The sequence below is a fragment of the Xiphophorus couchianus genome, chromosome 23 (assembly GCF_001444195.1).
Source record: "Xiphophorus couchianus chromosome 23, X_couchianus-1.0, whole genome shotgun sequence".
Taxonomy (NCBI): domain Eukaryota; kingdom Metazoa; phylum Chordata; class Actinopteri; order Cyprinodontiformes; family Poeciliidae; genus Xiphophorus; species Xiphophorus couchianus.
In genome coordinates, this window is record NC_040250.1 from 16,844,855 (window position 1) to 16,867,919 (window position 23,065).

At 36.5% G+C, this 23,065-nt stretch overlaps 1 protein-coding gene across 1 annotated transcript in view; it reads left to right on the forward strand.

Annotated features, from left to right (window-relative positions):
• spock1 (SPARC (osteonectin), cwcv and kazal like domains proteoglycan 1) overlaps positions 1 to 23,065 on the forward strand; it is a 118,090-nt gene that overhangs the window by 58,746 nt on the left and 36,279 nt on the right. Inside the window, exons 3-5 of the mRNA XM_028009698.1 lie at positions 3,645 to 3,653; positions 5,416 to 5,461; positions 16,639 to 16,713. Coding sequence (XP_027865499.1) covers positions 3,645 to 3,653; positions 5,416 to 5,461; positions 16,639 to 16,713 — 130 coding nt within the window. The remainder of the gene's footprint in view (positions 1 to 3,644; positions 3,654 to 5,415; positions 5,462 to 16,638; positions 16,714 to 23,065) is intronic.

Consider the following 23,065-nt stretch of genomic DNA (forward strand, 5'->3'; position numbering starts at 1 on the left):
CATGTAGTACTTCAATTTCCTTATTATCTGCTTTTTCCTTCTTTTCCTTTCATTGATTGAACATTGCAACCTAGTTTAATCTAAATCATATAGTTGCTAAAAAGCAAAACCTGATAAAAATGCTTCCTTACCAACTCAGAACTGTTGAAAAGCATACTTGCATTGGACACCAATTAAAGCAAGGCATTGTGGAATAAACTTGTGTGCAGTTTTATAAATAAGGAATCCCATTTACACTGACAGATTCAATTTATTTTAAATGATTTTTAATTAAATGCTTAAAATAATCTGTCAAGTCATTCACGTATTTTGCTCCAGCAGAGCTTTCCTAGCTTTGAACCAATACGCTTTGATCAGTTTGACACTTGCTGCTGAAGGTAGCAGCTCCACTTTTATCAAAGATTATATAATAATAAAGGCACAGTTTTATCTCCTTGTAATCTCTTTTAAAGGTTTGAATGACATTGGGACAGTGTTGCAGTGAGCTAAGCAGGGTATTAATGCTTCAGAGATGTGCACATTCAAATATTAATGGGAGACTTTTGTGAGGAAAGGTCATTCCTGTTACTTCAGCTGAATAGTAATTTGATCACCAGCAACCCTGTGATGCCCAAATAACAGTAGCTTGTATACAGTACAAGGTCTTTGGTTAGACGCTGCAGGTGAATGTAACATCGTAATAGCTTCAGGTCAGAATTAATATAGCAACTGGTACCACAAATTACAGACTGTCTAGATGGTTAAAGAATGAACAAGACACCATAAGTGTTCGTTCTATTGAATATGAGTCAGATGTGTCATTGAGGCAGAGTTTTCTACCTGTGTTCTGAAAATCACCAGGCTGTGAATAAGAGAAATGTACAGATGAGCAAAAACAAAGACAATTTTAATAGGAAAGGAAATATGTACATTTATATTAGTATCTAGCTTACTCTATTAAATTTTATTTGCATAAAAATTACCCTGAGAATGAGTAGCAGTATGTATAACACTGCTGTACAGTAACAGAATAGAAACTGAGGTAAATAGACAGTTAAACTTTTCCCTTAGTCCACAAGACCCAGAGGAATTTGAAGTACTGCACACTAGCCTTAGGGGCCCTTCAGGGAAACATGCTTTTACCAAACAAACCCACTCTTTCACACATTTTGTCCTTTTACAACACATTTTGTAAGAGCACAGATCCTGGTTTTTGCAGTCTAGAGTTGGACACTTTTGTTTTAAGTTCATTTCTATTAGTCAAATATAAAAACAATCTAATAACCAATAATTTTACAATATTTTAAACATATTTTTTTAAAAACAACTGCAACCATATGAAGGACAAATTATTCAAAATGGACTAATCCTAAACTATTTCTTATTGCCAACAATCAAAACCACATATGACATAATTTCAAACTTATATTTTTACAGTCAAATGTGGAAAACAAAGGGAAGATCATGCTCCTAACAAGTCAGAAAATCAGTAACTGGAAGGTCAAATATGCCTATTCATATGGAAGTTCTCAGTTTTACTAACAAATGTCAAAGCTGAAGAAACACAAAAGATTTGTAAATTTTTCACAATAATACAATAAGGAAAAATGTGTGTTTTCTTGCACACTTTTAGGAAGTTTTAGGAGGTTATAGGATTTTGTGAAACATGCTTTGCACTCTTCTTTGCCCTGACTACATTTTTTTCACCTTCAGTTCAGTGCCATTTTAAATGGCAAGCTGAGCCACTCCATTTCCTGACTGGATGTCTACACTTTGGTTTGCTATTCCACAGCCATGCCAACTCAAATTTACCCTTGGCACACATTTAAGCACATCATTAATGTATGAGGAACCATATGTAACCTTTACAGCTCCACACAAGCACACAGAAATCTGACATTGCTCTATTGGGCAAACACAGCGCCATATTTAATGATACTGGCAGGTCTTATGGGCAAAAATTTAAGTATTGAATCTAACAGTGTCATTTAATTCAATACAAACAAATTAAAGGCTTTTTGCTGGTCAGATTTAGGTTTTATATGGTAAGCTACATCACAACATTCATATAAAGTGAGATTTAATGGCATCAGAAGGACAACAAACACACTTGCTCACTAGATAAGACAATAATCTAGCAGAAATAAGGTTATTTCCACTTATTTCAGTGTAGAGTTGGGAAAGAGGGGGCAGTTGTTTATTTATTGATTAGTTTATAGTTAGATGGTGCATAAAATGTGACCTCAGACTAGTAACTCGACATTAAAACTAAAGACTGTATAGATTTAGGTGAAATAACAAATTACACAACAGTAATTATATAAAAATATATATATTTTTTTTAAATCACCAAAATAAATTGAAAATTAATTAACTTCATTCAATTTGCCTTTGAATCAAATGTAACAATACGCTGCTGACCTAATGGCATCTCAATAAGTTAGAATATTATTTATTTCAGTAACTCAATTCATTAAGTGAAATACATTATAGACATTAATTCCACAAATGACGTTTTCAAGCCTTTACTTAACTGATAGTTTTCTAATAATGAAAACATGACATTTAAGATTAGAGTATTACATGAGACTACTAAAAGAAAAGAAAATTGTACAGCATTGTGGATTTAATGAAAAGCATGTTTAATACTTGAAGGTTATGTTTGAAAGATACTTTTAATCTGACAAACCAGTGTCAATGGAACAATTTACTGAGATGCACTTGAATTTCTCGTTGCCTTGGGCCAGCTCTGGTGCAGGGCATAAAATCAAAGTTTAATGTCAGGCACGCCTGACTTTTGAAGACGGGTAAGGTATGTTGAGCTGTATCTGGAATTTAAACCTTATACCTGTGTGCTCACGGTAGCGTAACCCTACTGTCAACAGTCATGTCTGACCTCATCGGATCAGTGCATTATGACATTATTCAGAAGTTTTCCTTGATGCAACAGCATAGTTTAAGTTCTTCTAGAGTGTTTTGCTTTCCCAGCAGTGGAAGAAAAAATTGCACATGTCTAGATGCTGACATTCAGTCCAATTCAAAGTGCATGTTCATTATATCAGCATGCAGCTCAGTTCCATTGCTAGAAGACACTAAAGGCATTAAGTTGTGACTTTGGTAGGTCAAGATTTTTTTGTTATGTTCCCTTATTTTGCTATCATTTAAGCAAAAAAAAAAAAAATTTCTATATACATTTATGTGGGATGGATAGTTGCATGCGTAGATATAAAGATGAGTAAATGTTTATCTTTTTATCTTGCATCAAAAAGAAAACGCAATTGCATATCATTTAAACTCCTGCCTTAATTCTTAAACCAGTTTGATTCGTCTCCTTCCTCTTTTTCCTCCTTATTCATGTTATGCTGTTCCGCTGCTCTACCCGCACAATTTGCCCCGATTGTGTCTTAAATTACATGCCACATCAAATAAGGCTGCCTCATAAGGCTGGCAGTGTAAGGAGGGTGAATGTGTGAGTCTTCTGGTATTTTACCACCTTCTGAATCAAATTCGCATTAAATGGATCTTTGGGGGTAAGCTCGGTATTCAGAATGAGTAACACAGGCTTGTAATAGATCCGATGCATACCGTACTGAGCCATAATTACTAACCTTTCTTTCTTTTCTCTTTCCCTTCTATTCTATTCTGCCTTCTTCAATTATTTAAAGGAAGCAGAGGTGAGTACTGTCTTTGTTTGTTTAATTTAATGCTGTTTTTGTTTTACTTAGTAATTTGAGACATTGCAGGGTTTGTCTGACACTTGCATAAAGTCAAAGAGCTGGAGAAAAGTTAGTGATTAAAATACAAGACACAGTTGATATCTTGAAATCAAATTTAATGCCTGCTATGAAGTAGCTTGGCACTGCTAAGCATATTAAACTCTTGCTTCACTGGTTTTATAGATTTAATTCTTTCTGCATTTTAAAGTATTAGCAAGCAGTTTCTCAACTCAACATTTTGTTTTGAGATTTAATGTGAAGAAGAGCAAAAGGTTACACACAATGAAAAGAAAAGAGAAAGGTACTTTTTTTTCTTCTTCTTTTTTTTTTTTTTTTACAAATAAAAATCAGAAAATGTTATATGCATTTGCATTCAGACCCCCTAATGAAATCCAATCCAGCAGAATTGCCAGCAGAATATTAAGCTAAGCATTTAATTCCACCAACACAGAGTTTTTAAATTGTAAGATGATAACATGTGACAAAGTCCAAAGCCTTGGAAAACGTTTACAAGGCTACTTCACCTACAGCTCTCTGTAGGTGGTAAAGGGCAACTGAAGTTCAGCCAAACTGTTTAGGCTGTTGGGAATTAGCTGAGGAGTTTAGCAAATTTGGCCAATCCTCTTAGCGTGCATGCCATAACTGACCCAGACTGTGTAGCCATAATATCCTAGGTGAACTCTTTCTTTTCGATGATTATGTAGAAGCAGTTTTCAGTGATGTTGGTTGCAATTAAAATATTTTGCATTAATAAATTGCATATAGAAGCGTCTAAATATTCTTACTAGGATCTTGACTTGTTCTGCATACTTTTACAGTAAGAAATATTGGTTCAGACCCAGCTATGGATCTCATTGCATTTTAAATTTTCTGTCTGAAACCTTTTGTTGAGTGTTTAGAGTTGTCGTTTATAAAATAAGCATTTGCTCTATTTCAGCTTTTATCAGGATTTATTATTTCAGTCTTTGGACTTTTGGTTTCAGCCATCCATTTCATCACACCAACCCCCTACTCACCCTCCACTCTTATTCAATAATGAAGGAGATAGAGATCCCACTTTGAGGCCCAGCAGGCTCCTCTGCCTCCATCACGTCGTGTCACTGACACTGGCTGACTTCCCGCTGATAAACATATGGTTCGCTCTGGGAAATACTTGAACTTCAGACACCACTTCAAGTCTAGGAGTGTGTCTGTGCACTCACCCTCCTTTTTTAAAAAAAAAAAACACTTTGTGAACTTTTTTATTAGAAAGGTTGACCTTATTAACCCTAGGTCACTGAAGACCATGAAAAAAGAGTCTTTTAAAGCCAAGTCTAAATACTTTACACTTTAAAAGGGGTATTTTTAATAACATTTCAAAGCTATTTAAAAAGCTTTGTAATCTTTTTAGACTGCAAGATGTTAAAGTATACACCTGTTTCACCAGCAGGTTGTCTTAAACTAATTTCTCAAACAGTATCACATATGACACTTAAAATCTGTTTTCACTTGCACTTAATTAAAAAAAGTTAGTTACTGATTCTTTTTCACTTAGTCGATTTTGATTTGTAGTCTTTATATGTGCACTAATGCAATGGTACAAATGAAACTGAAGTTATCTCTGTTCTCAAAGAAAATCTAAATCACTTATGTTTTATGCTTGTTTCTATTGGGTTTTGTGCTGTAACATTCTTTATTCTTGAAGATATTTTATAGCCTAGTTTCTTGTGTTTTCATTTAGGATGATTACTTTAAAAGCTGGGCTCCTGCCAAGTCTCTGGACCAAGGTAAGTTAATCTTTATGTGCAATTTACTCTGTCTGGTAAAAGTGTGTAACAAATAAAAACAAGAAATAGGTCAGACAATTAGAAAACTTAAAGTAATACAATAAATCAGAAAATGATACTACATTATCACTGTTTCCCCCAGTAAGAACATCTTGGGTTCCTGACCAGCCTGGCTGGTCCAGGCTAAACTGTCACTTGATCTAGCCTGTCACGCTGAGATGAAAGAACATTTGTTATATTAAGAAACACCTTTGGATCTACTGAGGCTCAAGTTTGCTTTAACTTTCTACAGTTTTAAAATGGGATGGACAATGAAGTTGGACAAGAAAAAAGTGGGAAAAAAAAGAGGAAAGAATTTTTTTTGGTTTTTTTTGCAAAAGAAAAGCTAAAATTACAAAATTTGCATCTTTAGGCTTGACTGAAATTTGCAGATGCCCACATGAACAAGTCAAATATCAACTAGATATTACAGTCGGAACAAATATTGACCCATTTCTCCTCAGTGGCAAGAAGTATGTATGGAGGAGACCAAGTAAGGTCTTAAAACTTAAGAACACATTTATAGTCATTCACTCATTTATTCACACATTCATATGCTGATGGTGGTAAGCTATTAGACAGTAGCTCAGCTGCCCTGGGGCAGTCTGACCGAAGCTCTGACCACCACCAACAGGCAAAGCGGGTGAAGTATCTTGCCCAAAGACATGACAACAGACTGGTGGAGCAGGGATCAAACCATCAATGGGGTGAACTCCTACCACCATCATCGTACAAATAATTAATTAAAAGCCGGAATTAATTACATAAAGCTTCATGATGACTTCAAGTAATCAAATTTTAACAGTTTATATAGATAAAAATATTGGTTGACCATTGAGGATAAGCCGATTCTTGGTTTCGCAACCGTTACATGATGGAAGCAAACTTTTTATCTGTGTTGTGCTTATCGTGTTCTAGTATAGCAGTGGTTCCCAAAGATTTTCTTCTGGACCCTCCCAGTGGTTCCCAAATATTTTTCTGGTCCCCCCTATGGATGACAATAAAATTCCCCCCAAAAAAGAAAAGAAAAATCAACTGGGCACACACATCGTTCAACCAGACATAAACATATGAACATATTTTGTTTTCATACTCCACTGAAGTTTATTTCACACTTCAGGTTGCAACAAAACACACTAGAAACCATCTTTATAGTGAAACACATTTGTGTAACTTTTTTTTTTTCATTCATCCATACTGCTTCCCGAGCCCCCTCTACAATGGCACTGCCCCCCCTGCCTCCCAGGGGACGCGCCCCATACTTGGGGAACCACTGGAGTATAGAATAAATACCAAGCTCTCAAGTGTGTAATGTTCTTGGATCCACAGTAACTCTCAACTAAACTCAGTGATTACAAACATCAACTCCCTCACACCCGAACTCTCAATCTCATCTTCACACTCACAGTTTGGTGGTTTGTGGGGGCTTTAATTGAACTGCAGCTCTCTGAACAGCATTCCAGACTTTAAAACCTCCCACCACTGAGCTCGTTCTGTTCTTTGCTGGCTTGCTTTTGCATATCTAGCACACTAACTGCAACTCTTCAGGGAAAGACTTGCTGAGCAGGTTTATCTGGGCCAGCTCCTCATGGATACTGAGACTAATGAGAACAGCCTTTCCTCGGTGCGTCAAAATCCGACGTTGCTCTTAGAGATGACTGAAAGGAAAAGGTAACACGCACCCACCTAACTGGGGTCTAAGCACACATGAGAAAAAGAATAAAGCCTTTGTGCCAAAGTCATTGAGGTGGGAAGTCAGATTTAGATGCTTAAAGATTTACTTATTCAGATATTTGTGACTGTGGAGGCAGTATTTTGCTTTTCATCAAGGCAAAGACAAAACACAGCCTGTTTTATTTAGGTTTTATCTGCAGAGACAGAAATCTGGCACAGGTAAGACACTAAATTCACTATTTTTGTACTGACATCAGTCTGACAAAAGAATTGAACGACTTCCAGTATGATCACTTTGATTAAAACAATGGTACATTTTCATTTAATTCAAACCCCAGTGCCAGAACTGTCCTATTTTTTATACTTGGAAAATGTACAACTTCAATCCAGATTAGTAACCACAGGTGAAAATGGGCAAAGTGTCATGGTTAAAATTTAGCGGCCCCTTGGTAATATCAAAATACAGCAAAAAAAATGAAAATGAAAATGCAAAGCACATCAGGAGAGGGTTGATTGTAAATATGTGCAGGGAAATGTGAATAAAGTTTATTTAATAATGAAGAGAACAGGTGGAAAATAAGATATCAAATGATAACAAGGAGAAATTCCCACAAGTTCTTAGCTAAGAAAAATAGACATTTGGATAAAATGCCACCGAAAAACCAAATATAATTTCTTCATCTTTTTAAAGAAAAAGAAAAATTGGGAAATTGTTGATAGTTTTCCTGCCAACAGCGAGAGCAAATGTGACATTCACTGCTTTGGGTGAAACAAATGACATGAAATCATTTGGATGTCTTTAGTTTTGTGTATTTTAGTTTTTATATAGAATCTGTTACACTAATGAGGTCATATGCAGTTTTTTAATAGATATTCATTACATTAACATTGTATATTCAATGTTGGAGATGTTTATTTAAATTTTTCCTACGTTTTCTTTAGGATACATTATTTGGCATAATTTATTTGTTTTTATTTATTGATTTATTAATGTATGAAACATTCAACTGCTATCTCTGTAAAGGGTTTGGGTAATTCACCTCTTCACGCCATTTTGTCGCATCACCTTTCTATGTTCTATTCATAAACAAATGATGCTTCAGTTCCACATCATTTACTCTACTTATGTCAAATTTTAGTTAATAGTACTTATGAAAATAATCAGCCCAAATCTCCTTTTTTATTTAATTTAATTGTATTATTTTTAGAAATAAGATTTTTACTTGTAAACATTATTTATTGGAGGCACGTAGGCACTTCTTCCTACAGTATTTATAAATAGAAAGTAGAAAATTACTTTGTTGAATTGTTGGTTGTCAAGGCTGGTACAAAATGTACCAGCTGATGTGTGGTCAGTATGAAAGGATGTGCAGAAGATGGCTTTGACAAAGCGGGTGCAAAAAATGGGGAAAGGCTAAAGACAGCACCCATCCACCAGGCTGACAATAATTTCATTAAATTATGAGATGTGCTTTTACTACAAGCACTGTTTGAAATGTTTTCAAAAATTTCAAAATCCAATATAATAAACTGTTTTAAATATTATTTTAGTGCCAATAAAATAAAAGAACAAAGTCTCTCAGCTGCATAACTCCAAACCATTGACAACCCAAAGTGGTGACTATATTTGCTTTCCATCATTTCAGATTCAAATTTGTTCAAGCAACATTTTTCTTCTCTTGTCCAACTGAGCAGCAGAAACTTCTAATACATTTTAGTGCTTGTACTTTCTGCCCTGCTTCTTAACCTACTGAAGATTAAAAAAAATAATACTGCAGCACTCTGAGATCCTAATAATTATTTCAGATAATTCGGTCATATTATATCGGCCAGATCACAAGACAGTTTTGTTCAACAAAAACCCATGAGCAATAAACATTAGTCTTCACTTAACAGTTGGGGGAGACTGTAAAGATTTACTTAGAGAAATTTCTTTTTAGATAGTTCAATCTATCATTTTAAATGCTCTAAAGATTTCCAGAGATTGTTTGAAATTATTTTTGAAAGTTCTGTAACTGACAACTTCTCAGCCCCTAAGCAGCCCAACACATAAAATACTTCACATGCACATGAGTAACTGTGACAATTTGTCAGGATGTAGTGAGATGAGACAGAGACATCTGTGCATCCATCTAATGAGTCTGTCCATGCATAACTCTGTGCCAATTATATAGATGATAACATAAGGCCTAAAATCATTTTATAAGTCCTGCATTTGCTGTGCTGTTTGTGCTGCACTGCTACGATGTGACTGCTGCAGAATTGAAACGAGTTGCTGCTTCCCACACAAACAGCACAGCTGGGAGTACTGGATGGCAAAACAATTAGACATTGAAAAAGTTACAGACATCAGTCAGACAATCCCTATGGGAGAATTTTCTGGTGTCCTGACATGCTTTTACAGTAGTTTCCATTATCAGTCAAGTGGTACTGTAGGCGTCACACTCCAGCTTTTTAAAACCTACTTGCATTTGGATTTTGGATGTAAAATGATTCGTGATGTAGATAATGTCAGAATACTTTTACCGAAATTGGCCATCTTTTTTTTTTTTTTTTTTCGTTTTTTTCTTTCTTTAAGCTCCAAATATCTTTTGGGTTATTTTAGTCAGGATACAACATTAAAAAGCAAGAGTACAGCTTCCAGGAATGATGGTTCTCTTGCTTCACAACTGTTAAATTTTAAGGAGTTTTTTTCAATATAATTTATTCTGTACATTTCTTATAATTTGATGTGTTGAAACAGTATTGATAAGTGTGACAATAACATTTTGATTTGAAGTCCGTTCCGGCCCACAGATGCAGACATTAATCAGCAGCTGCTGATTTCAGTTCGATTAATGAATCCATGGTTGCCCTTGGAGACTAATCAGCAACTGCAGGAAAGTTGATGATGAAACTCCAGTCCACTGGATCAATCATTAAGCAATTCATTTGTTCTCCTTAGTTGCATAAACAGATTTGATGGCATCACAAACTTCCTGATACCTAGCAATCAATTCCTGCTCTGATAAATTAGGTTTTTTTTCAGACAGTAATTGGAGTGACAGGTTTATTTGTAAGGCTGTAGTAAAATTAAAATGAACCCAACATAATGAAAAAACAAAATGAAACCTTGATTTCCTCTGCTAGTGTAAAAAGAAGAATCCGTTATCTGGGATCTAGCTGATGATTATGTTGGTGATTTTGTCAGTTACTCCTCTGATGCATCAACCACAGCTCATTAACATCTTAAGGGGACTGAAACCATCTGTGAAATTGAGCCTTGCAGGCATTGTTTGCTCTTTTTACATAATAGTGCATTTGCAATGTCCATCTTAACCAGTGATTATCCAGTGTTTATTTGAAATAATATTGTGAAAAAGTTATGAAGGTCAAGTTATAACACCAGGCTTTATAAACTGTATAACTAAATATGCATATTCTGCAATTTTGCATATATGGGTAGATTTATTAAAGTATCAAAGCAAGAATTGGCTTTTAGTTCTTACTGTGTTTGTGTTTGCCTCATTTTGAGTAATGCTGGATTGAGAATGAATTAAACATCAAAAGTAAACATTGAATAATAAACAAAAAGTAAATATTACTGTTTGTAAAGAGCCTTATTGCCCATTTAAAAAAAATGTCGGAGTATCTTTTGTAATCTCTCTTTAGGAAGTCAAAGTTAGCATCAACAGAGATGCTAACAAAGTGTGGCTAACTGTTTGTATAGTTGAGATAGAAAAATGTAAAATAAATATTTACTAACTAACAAAGCTCAAACCAAATCTCTGTTGTTGTTGTTTTTTTTTTTTTTTAGTATCTAAAAAAAGTATCTACATGCTGCAGGATATTAGAAAGTAGTTAATAAAAACTATTATATGGCATTACTTTTAAAAAATGGCAACAACTGCTAGGACTGCTAGTTCCTAGAGCAACCATGTTTGTCGGACGATCAACTCTGTGAATAGTCGAACTAATAAGCTTTAATAGAGTATAAACTAATATATTCTTTCATTAAACAGGGGTGTCAAATTTGGCCAAAGCACCTTTGAAAAGATTGTCACTGAAAAACTGCAAAGAAAACAAAGGTCTGAAACCTCCACTCTTTTCAGCAGCAGCACTCAGAACAGGCACACTAATATGGCTCTTGTACCAAGCTTACCCAATAATGGTATTTATGCTCCATTTGTTGGCTTATTAGCTATCAAATTCTCTACATTCAGCTTTCTGCTTGCACAATCATCTAGGTCTATTCTCATTTGCGACAATGATATTCCCCTCAGCGAGACAAACTCATAAAGATAAGTTACTCAATAATACATTCTTAATTAACCTGGATAAGAGCGGATGTCTCTTAGGATGCCTGTCGCGAAGCATGTAACAGAATAGAAGAAAGTCCAGCGTTTCTGTATGAAATCTAAGAACATGAGAAAATAAATACTGCCCTGTTATAAGTGACTCAAAATAAATAAGACAGAAAAAATAATGAACAAACTGAGACCAATTTGACAAAAAGAAATGGCCATAAAGTGCCAAAAGGAGGAAACTGCAATTGAAAATTAGCCATTGTCTTGAGTCTTGAGTAAGAAATAAGAAATGAGCCCCGATCAGAAGACAACTATCATGAAGGATTAGCATAATTTATAGATAGCAGTGTGGTATACTTTAGTTAATTTAATATTGGCTCTTAACCATAAAATCAATCTTTTTTTACCCATCAATTTTAATAATAATAAATTACATATTCAATTGCATCTCATTTTTATTCAATGTAATGACTGGCTTGCGACCCATAGTTGTCACACATGCAGTTCAAAGCGTATATAAGTGTATGCAACGCGTTACTCTAATATATTTGTCTTCAGGGAAAAAGATGTTACTTTGTTCTCAGATCTGAGGTAGTGACGTTTCATGTGTAATACCACACAGTGACACAAGCTTAAACAATGCAGGACACGGAGAGCTGGAAGTACAGGCCCTAGTTTGAGTTCATGTCAGATAAAGATGACAATGTCAGTTTGTTGTATCCTCTGTTATGGCGATGAAGAGCTATTGTTACATTCTTGAAAACTGGGGAAACAGAATAGTGACAGCAATTTTTGTAGCCTATTTTTCTCATCCAGCAGTTTAAAGGCCTCGACAAATTCAGCCAAAGCCGAACAGTCAATGCACAGCAACATTGTTACGAACGGTTCGTATTTACACACACCTTTCATACAACGGTGCAGACCACCTGGAGGGACACCTGTCCCGCTTCAGTATACGTCACGCCCTACCCTCCCTTCATCCTCTTTTTGCTTTTACAGAACGGTCATGTAACAAGCGCCACACTTTTCTATAGACTGCCTCCTCCATAAACAGCGACATTTCTATCCAGGAGTTAACCATTCACCAGTCTTATTTTTATCGGAGTTATTCAGAGAAGAATGGTACAGATGTCTACAATTCCTCATTGCTTCAGATAAATGCTCCTCCAAAAGTATCGATATCTCCTGCCGATACAAAAACCTGATATTGGAAGCGGAATAGTTGAAGAGAAATATCAACATGGCTGTCTGGGTGCATTTCAACAAAAAAGCACAGCCAACACTTTAAATAGTTCAATCTGGGCGAACAAAATGGTGCAATTTTTGTCACACGTCTACATCAGTCAGAATTAATTTCAGCACTTCATGTCTATGCATGTATTTTTATAAGCATCCCCCAAGAGAGGCTTACATGAGGAAGTTTAGAAGATTTGCATAAATGTCTGTAATGGTCAATCATATTTTTCAGTACTGCATAGAACATATTGCCAGGATTTGACATTGGGTACTTTAGATGTATTTAAAAACAACTTTTCTTAATTTTTAATAAAAAAATTATCTCTGCTTATTATGCTACAGGCAATTCTTTGCAACACATAAACAATTTCCTATTTTGTGGCTTCTGTTATTTACATTTCAACATCCATCAAGTTAAAACTAAAATCCCTTATGTCCTGCAGGTCAGCTTAGCCTTCTTCCAAAGTCAGACATTTTATTCAGTACTTATAGTTTAGTTCTGCTCTCTCCTGTCAGTGATGCTTTGAGAGTAGTGCTGAGCAGGACCTTTGGGCGAGCAAGGCGGAGAGGGGGAAGCAGATAAAAGCTATGCCATCAGCGAGACCAATGACTAAAACTGTATTCAAGCTATTTGGGTCTGGCTTCTTGTAAATGGCCATGCCCTGCAGAATTGTGAGCTTGTGATTTCAATGCATTATCAAGAGAGGAAAGTCAAAGTGAGGATTACAAGGACCACATTATCACAGTCAGTCCAGAAGACACAGGAGAGTCTAACTGGCATCAAGAAACAGGCAGAGGGCACAACACCGATGGGCACAATACAGACGGAGACGGGGAGTAAACAAAAATTGAAAAGTCATGTTGACCCCTGTTTTGCCCCAGTGTTTGTCTTAACAGGTTACACAATGAATAACTGGTTGGTATGGGAACCATTTTGGCAGCAGAAATCAAACTTGGTTGCAACTCGCTCTTGTTTGGCCACACCAGCAGCAAACAAAGCCTTGAAAATTTGTGGCTTCCAAATTGCCAATCAGCCTGATTAGAGTCGACATTGTGTTTTCCCAGCAGAGCGTTTGTCGTCGCTCTATGTATTTCGTCAGCTCTTTCTCCAGCTCACTAAGCCCTCCTCTCTCAGTAGATATGCCTTCTGTCTGCTCACATTTCTCATCGGTCCATCTTTAATCTTTCCCGACTTCGTCACCGCCTCCTTAATACGACCTCATAAAACTATGTTTGATCTCCCCCTTTAGAAGCTGGGAGAATTAGCAAGATAAGAAAAGAGACAGAGAGGACTCCAAAAAGGCGTTGAGCACCTCAGGTCTGCTTGAAATAGTGTGCAAATAAATATCTCATTTCGGAGTAATGTGATGAGGGTTCACAACTCTCTATCTCTCTCCAGGCGTTCTTTAAAACATTGTTTTCTGCTCTGATTTTAATGGCTCGTTGGCCGCATCATAAAGAGTGACTCGATATCTGTGACCCTTAGCTCAACCTTATCTTGCTTTTTCAGAGGGGTGAGTACTTACAGTGTTGAGTCTGAGCACATAAACAAGATTATCTTCTGAAACCTACGCGTACTTGCTACAGTGATATCCGACATTCAAAAGTAAATTAACCACTCAAGCATGCACACCCTTGCAGAACAGGCTGTAAATAATACCTGGAGAGGAAAGAAAAAAATACTGCCCCATCAAAGATTTAGTTTATTTAATAAACTGATACAAGGTTATCAAGAAAGGCATTAAATATCCAGGCAGCAGTGATGGGGAAATAAGAGAATGCTTCACTGAGGAATATCAGCTAAACAAAGGGACAGGAAAGAGTAACTGTTGGCTCCCAGGACCCCGGTGAGCACAGTGAATTGTTAGTGTCCTGCACCTTCAATTTACAAAGATGGGTCCGAAGCAAGTGCACGACAGAATAAACTGTCGAATCAATAAACTGCAGTGTGTGAACAGTGCTGAACAAGCTGTTTTCTGTGAGATTTACACACAACAGATCTCAAAAATGAGGGAAGTATATGTGTTGAATCTTCTCTTTTTCTCCATAGCCAGTGTAATCTCTGATGATCATGGCACATTAGGATAAATAAATTTCGCAGGTAGGCGAGCACACGTTGGTTGTTTGCGATCCTAGCAAGAACCTGTGGACTAAATGCGGGCTTGAGAAAGCGACAGTGGCATCAGAGGAGTGTCCCAGGGGAGGAAGGCAGAGGGAGATATAAAGATATATAGACACAAGGCCCACAGAGAGCACTTGAGAAAGATTCCCTCTAGAGAGGGTAACTCAGAGATAAGAGAGTCATCCAGTAATGAGGAGAAAAGAGTTTTGCCTGGTGAGAGGGAGAGAAAAAAAGAGTGGATGGTAATGAAAGGAGGGCATATTGGCAAAAGTTGGATGAACTTTTTGCTTCACACACACTTTTTTCTGCTCTTTATATTCAGTCCATTGTCAGGACTATTCTTGCTAATAAATACCAGTAGATGAATGAGTTCAGGGAGCTAATCATTTCTGGCTCTTAATGTCATAGCCTACTGACTATTTCTTTTCTAAGACTCCTACTAACTACTAGATACTACTAGTTAATGCCTATGCAGTATTTTGAAATAGTGAGTAACTGAGGAAGGTGGATTAGTCCCTGTCACAGTGCATCATCTTGCTTACAATTACTTTGTTTTTATAGTTTTTGGTTTAGTTTCCTGGCTAATGTTCCCATAATTTATCATTTTCTAGTTATCTACGGAGTTTATGGCTTTTTTGCCCCATGTTAGACACAGGATCACATTGCTTTGTGTGATACTTCATTTTGTTTGGGATAACTGTAGGATTAGGATATTTCTTCAGTTAACACGTCTGTACTGGATGTGCAGCTGACCAATGTGTATTGTCATGCTATTATGCCAATGTAGACCAAAATCTCTAAGGAATGTTTCTGAGACCCTAATCTATACTATGAAGTGATGTGATTGGTAAATTTTTTTTTTTTTTTTCAGAAGCATGCCTTTTCTATGGCCTTCAATTCTCCATTCACTTTTAAATCAAGACACTTCTGGTAAAACATAAAATTGTCTCTCTTTCCAGCAGTAGCATTCAGTTGACACCACAAGTTTACTTGCAGCAAATAAAGACAGCTAAATGTTTTTTTTTTCTTTGTCTGAAGTTAAATCACACCCAATTTCCATTATTTTTTAATTAATTAATTAACTTTTGTGGATTAGTTAAAATTACCAAAATGTGGTATATTGGTTGCATGTCAGAAAACCTAGTGGGAACATTTTTTTCCCACTAGGAAAAGAAAAGCATTTTTTAGATGCTTTTCTTCACTTTCTTAAAATTCAGAATTTTATATCAATTGCTTTGTATGTGGGATAACTCTTTCCAACAATGTCTTCAGCTCTTAACAAGCATAGCAACTTACAGTCTACAAATGGAACAGCTCATTTCACCATTGTTTAAGCCACTGATATATTCTGAGCCACTTAGCCTGACACCTATCTTTGGGCTTCTCGGTAATATTAACGTCACTGATGCAACCTGTTGGAAAATCTGAGAAAGTGGGTCATTATCGAGATCACTGTCATCAGCTCTGCCTCTTTTGCAGGCTCTTTTAGGGTGTTTTGTTAGCAGCATGCAACTCGTCAGCTAATAAAAGTTAAATTTACGTTTTAATTAGCGGTTTATGTTTTTATAAGTTAAAAGCTTTCAGTGAAAAGTACTGAATCTGACAACTGTTTGCTTATGAGAGACATACTAGGACAGCAGAGGGGTATTATACTTTAAAGAGAGACTGCACCAAATGTTGTTTGTTTTTAGTTCATGGATCTGATGCAAACATCTCAGTGGTTTTAGTTTTCATTTCTATTTTAAACATTGTTTGCAACATTGCATTGAGATATGCATGGACAACTTTAACTAATTGCTTGTATTTACTGTTTTATAAAGAGCGAGTGACTGAACCTGGCAGAATCCGAGAAGAAGGAATTCAAGCCCACTCTGCCAAGAAGACTGGACAGAACGGTGAGTTTGGGCTACATCCCTTTCAACTTCTGTGGGCATTCTTACCTTTTGTCATGTCCAAAGCTTGTATATAAAAGACATAATACTTGTATATGTGAACTTAACATCCGTACAATGCAGTTTTGCATTGTACGGATGCTACTTTGGATGTACATCATGTCTCTGGTTTGTTTTTGTTTTATCATAGGAAAAATAGGGCCAAGCTAGGGTTCATTGTCAGACATATTGAACTGGAAATAATTATTCATGTTTTTGTTCCATCACGATTGGATTATTGCAACACACTTTAAACAGGTCTTAGCAAAATGTCACTACAGCAATTGTAAGTTATTCAAAATGCTGCTGCCTGACTTCTGTGAAAAATACCCCAAGTTTTCACATGTGATGCAACTACTGTTGCTTGCAGTTTGGTCTACAAAACCCAAGCCAGAACCTACTACTTCGATCTCTGATTCCAGCATGGCCTCGAAGACTTATAAAGTAGATAACATGCATGACGGTTCTGTCACCTGCCCTTTGCTTTGGACTCATCAGCTGCTTGTTTTGGTCCAAAGTCCAATTATTGTGCTCTTCTGCAAATTGTAGCAGTTTTTACTCTTATAGTCACTCATCAGTGGTTTTGTAACAGTTGTACAATTGTTCGGTACAATCCTTTGACCTCTCTTCTCATTGCGTGTATGGAAATGCTCTTACTTTCATGACTGAACCCAGCTATGAGTTCTGCTGTTGATTAAATATGTTTTCCATCCATATCACCTACTCTAAGATGATTATTCCCCTCTGTCCATTCAGTTTTTGATGATTTGTCAGATATAGCGGCCTCCTTAGACCCATAGACATCCTTACAATGTCATTTCTTCCATGTCTGTAGGATGTGTCCACCAACATTAAATTGTTGAACACATCAATGTTGTGAAATAAAACATAATCATCCATACAATGATTATCCAATGGAATGGTCTTACCTATTAGCTTTGTTAAATTTAGTGAATGACTTTTTTTGGACAGGTAGTTTGTACATTTTGTTTCTGTTGCCAGATAATTTCCTAATAGTAATTTCCTAATTTACCATACTTTGACTAATGATTCATTTTCTATCTGTTACTGTTTAACAGTTGTTTAAATTGATATGTATAAAACAGACAATAGTCTGTCACGTAAGCCTCCTAAAAATAAAAGCTGAATAATGCACATGTATTGTGTTCGAGCAGGTATTAAAAGCGGTTTTGAAGAAAGAAACAATGCTCTTAGCAAAACCCAACAGGATCATAGGGCATATTTTTAAAAAGCTATGTTGTAGACCACATCTGCGTAAGTGCCAATGTGCAGAAGTGAGGTTATTATCTGTGTCTTAGTGTGCTAGGATGAAATGATTCTCCTCCTCTTTAATAAAGTTTAATTAGCCTATTAGTATTCCATCAAGCAACCAACTGGGAGACAATTTTGCATATTTGTAAGTACTCACAGAGGCTGAATTACTAAATAAATGGTAATAACTCTGAACCCACTCACGGCAGTCGTTATTTAGAAGGTATATTAAAACCATCCCTGGTAACAAAGTTTATCAGCTTTATATGAAATTCCCAATGTTTGCGTCACCTTAATATAAGGTCAGGCGACATGGGCATACCATCTTACATCAGGTTGCCACACATAACACAACAGCCATTTTTACTATTATAAATTGTAATGCAAACTGTGTTAAGTGCCTTTCTTCATGTAAATAAAGACAAATGCATAAGGAAAAACACTTTGTACTGTAAGGTTTTGACAGACATATCAGATTACTTCCTGATGAGTAACTTTCTTATGAACTAAATAGCTTCAATTAATCAGAATTATTCATGTGTTTCATGTATTCAGGTACATATCAATCTCTGACATTTATATTATGAGCCATGCACTTTTATAAAGTTCATTCCACTTTATAAGTGGAATAGACAAGTTGACCTCAAAATCAACTTGTTTATTACACAAACAAGAGGGCTAAATAGACCGTATTTGGCCCTCTTTAAAAATGTCTTGGATACACCCAAGACATTTTGCTAAACTGAAGCCTTTGAAATAAACATTAACTTAAGCACTGATGCCTTTAAATATATTGGATATAATGCACTACATTAAAACTCACCTAAAATGACACCTGGGACATCAGCACAATAATTTGTTGCCTATAAAGTTTTTTCAGATACAACACATTTGTCACACTATACAGCCCTGTGTTTTTCAGGATTTGTTTTAATATAATTGCAAGGTTAGAAGAGAAGCACGTCTATTATCTGGAAACCAACTAAAGGTTGAACCGACACAAACTGTTTGCCAGGCGACAACGCGTGGTTAGAAAAAGGCCTTGGGCATTTTGACAGACATTGTACAAGAGTGTGAGAAGAGGGCGAAAATTCTTTCAGGGTAATTAAAAAGAAAAAACTTCACTTGTTGTACAGCAGCTACCCTTTTACTTCTGGCTGTTAACATGTTGCTAAAAATAACATGATCGTTATTCCTTATCTTTAAATATATGCAAACAACATTGCAGCTACTTTAATATGAAGCCTAGGCGCAAATTCAAACTGGAAGACTCTTTTAACCCCACCGCGACCCATTAATTGAAACGACCTGCCCACAATCATCGACCTATCAACGCCGGACCAAGCCACGTCACGTCCAATCATCGACCAAGTCCCAGCTGATCAGGACCTTCATTCATGGCGTCCTTCGCTCTCCAGCCGAGCTCAACCCACCACCACCCCTTCTCCTCCATTCGCCCGGTCCTGAGGCCCGCACCCTTCTGCAACCTCCACCACCAGTGCCGGGCCCTCGGGGATGACGTTCCTAACAGCATCGGGGATGCTCATCTGAAGCCTATCGCTAACGCTGCGATAACCGTTATCCCCAGCCGGGGCCCGAGCGCCAAAGACTTTAAATTCTGTTTGTCAATAAACTCTTCTAATTCTCTTCTTATCTCCGTCTGAGTCTCTCCAGATTGAAATAAGGTCAGTTTAAAAGTTAATTAGAAGACAAATGGCAGCAAAGAAAATTGATTAAAAAAAGATTCTAAAAATGCAGGGAAAGTTGAGAAATATTCATACCAATAACTATATAACTGGATAAAAGAACAGCTTTCAAATATATTTTTGTAAGCTTCCCAGTGTGAGCAATCATGAATTATTTTTGCTAGAAGCAGAAAAATGTTAAACTCGTGTGTGGGGGGGAGGGGTGTGTGTATTGGACAAAGACATACTTATTTAAATTTTTTTTTATTCAACACAGTTTTCCATCATGTCTTCTACAGCCAGTATATCCCTACTGTTTACCTGCTGCATTAAAAGTGGCTGCCAGAAGTTTCTTTGCATTAATTTGTGACCTGAGGGTGATAACGTAGTCTCACAGGACTTAAAAATGTACCTTTGCTCAAACAAAATTTCTTTTTGAGCTCTTAAACTTATCAGAAACAAATGAAAGGGAAACACATTCCTGGAGAAATAATGTTATTCAGTGTTCAGGTTGGCTGGCAGCAATGTGACTCAAAATTAAACCCTTTCTACTTTATGCCCGTACACGCTGTGACCACCATGCAGTCTGCTTTACCCTGCTCTGTTATCTGTGTGTGTATATGTTTCTACCTAACCAACCCTATTTCATGCATTTCCTGTTTTATTTGTACTTGCTCTCTTCTTCACTATGATGACAAAAATTGCCAACCCACTTCAGGCAACACAGGATACCTTTGTTTAAACCGTGACAATTACCGACTTGCACCTAAAACGAGTGTCCTCTGCCAGGCACGTTGTCCTTAAATGCATCTTTGCTCTTTTGCTTTGAAGCTGTCTTCAAAGACCACTTGATTATTTGCTGACATGGTGTCTGTCCTATTAAAATTGGTCCGCTGCAAGCAGGAGATCCACAAAGGCTCCTCTTTCAGGAACTCACACAATAAAACATGGATGTGCAGCTGTGTGTGCATATTGGTTGTGTGGCTGTGATGAATATTCTGCTTATAACCGAGAGTCAATAGTGTCTCCCTCCAGATATTTTTCTGCCCTGAGCCACTGTGGTTTCCTCCCTGACATTCAAAATGGAACAGCCTGTTTATCTTCCCCATTCCTCAGTTACAACCACAATAATATGATTTGCTGATGGTTTCAATAATTAATTTTCTGGATGGTGAATCTCTTCCATCACCTCGTCCTCCCAGAGGCCCTGTCTGTGCTTTCATCCCTCCATCATTTGTCTCTGACATCCCTCGCCTTGGTGCCATTCTTGGGCCAAACAGCCAGACCCTGAGGAGCACTCACAAAGCGAGGAGTGAAGTGGATTTTAATCTCCTCTTGATCTGTTTGTCTTATAGCTGCCTTTTCCTCCGTCTGGGCTTCCTCAGTAGCCCCCAGGTATAAGAAGAAACACCTTTTTAATTAGTTTATCAGCCTGAAAGCAAAGTTCATTTTTCTAATAACAGTTCAGAATTTGTCCTTTGAGGATGGTTGTCAAAGCTTTTGTTTATTTAATCTCTGACTTGTTTGGTTGCCATTAAGAAAAACAGCACAGAGGGCAAACAGTGGAGAGCAATAGTTCAGTGGGGTCAACACAGAACATACGACCCGTTTCCAGCTTGGCATCAACTAATTTGAGCTCAATATCTACTCTGACAGGGCTTGTTGGCTCTTTAACCTCTCTGACTATCTTTGGTATCAAATTACTGTGTGTCATCCAGGTATATGTGCAGAATTGGAGAGCAGAGAGAACATTATTCCCCATCATATTGTTACTTTTTTAAGTGATATCATGGCTAGAGAAAGGTTTAAAAAAAAAAAAAAAAGAATTAGAAGGCTAATTGACTTCTGGCTGTAATTGTGAAACTAAATTGTTTCTCACAAGTATAATGTGCTCTTTTGCCAGGGACACATCTCGAAAGCTTGTACCAGTTAGATTGTGCAGAAAGTAGCATATTTGCTCTGCTAGGTGACATTACCCAGGATCTTTTTTGTTAAGAACATTTTAATGCACATCACATTGAAAACCAATGCATGCAGAAAACGTTTTGATTCTAATCTTGCTGCAATTCATACTAAATCCATTGCTGTTTGCAACCCTGCACACTCAACATTTCTCACTCTTTGATATTTATCTAAATGATAAATGATAGAAATAGGGTTAACTTGTATTTTTACCATGCCTTCTTTGGTCTTCAAATTAGGTCTCTGCCATAGCCACTGAACTAACCCTTTTAAGCATGTGGGTGTGTGTGGGAAGGTATACATGTGAACAGCTATTAGACAACCAGAACAAGTCCTCTAAATCATGAAAATTAAAATGTTTGTTCTTTGTTTTTTAATAATGTGCACATTGGCTCATGAAGAAGCCACTCCATGCTGCAAATAACGATGTGAGAGGCTTTAAAACTGTGTAAACTGTATGTGTAAATTTGGACTCTTTTAGAGGAACATTTTAGCAGGACAGATTTTGAGCCTTTGTTTTTCACAGAACTATTTTGAGCAGTCTTCACATTTAAATCGTCACGTCTTCAGATATTTTAAAATTTCCATGTGTTTGTCATCCCTGTAAAGTACGGTGTTGTCAGATTGTTGTTAACTCAAACTGCCTCCTCTGGAGACGTGTTTCTGGTTTCCCTATTGGGAAAATTCTCTAAATTATTCTTTCAAACACAAATTGTCAGCAATCAACCATAAATCCTAAACACCTCAAGAATACCTTGCAAATATTTCCACAGTATGACAACTTAACAGAACAAAACATTAACATTTGTTAAAATATTTAAGTATTGTTGTTTTGTTTTTTTGAGAAACTGTAATTAATGATATTCTGCTGACTGAAATGAACATCATGCATCACTGGCTATGCTGTAAGTTACTTTTTCACCAATTTAGGTATAGCGCTGTTCAATTTAATTCAACCACAGCAAATGTATTTGCAGTAAAATATTTGTTAGACTGTAATTTATAATTTGTTGTACCAAAAACAATATTTTTGCAGATAATTATCAAATTTCTTTTTGTATTGTAAAAGTGAAGTACAGTATGACTGGAAGAAATATCAAATCAGTTTGATGCTGGTGAAAGTGTCTCTGATTGACAGAAAGGGAAAAACAGTGTAGGAGAGATTTATTTTGTGTGCTGTAGTTGTACTGACAGATTGTAGTTAAATCTGTCAGTACAATATATTTTTGAGTTTGCTTGTCATTTCATTTTTGCTGAATGCTCTAAACAATATTGTTCTTGTAAAAAAAATTGTTGTTAAAATACACATTCTTTGGTGTCTGACAGGTGAAGAGCAAAAAGCTAAATTATGGATGGATGGGACAGAAACAAGAAGAGAGTATGGACAGGACAAGCTG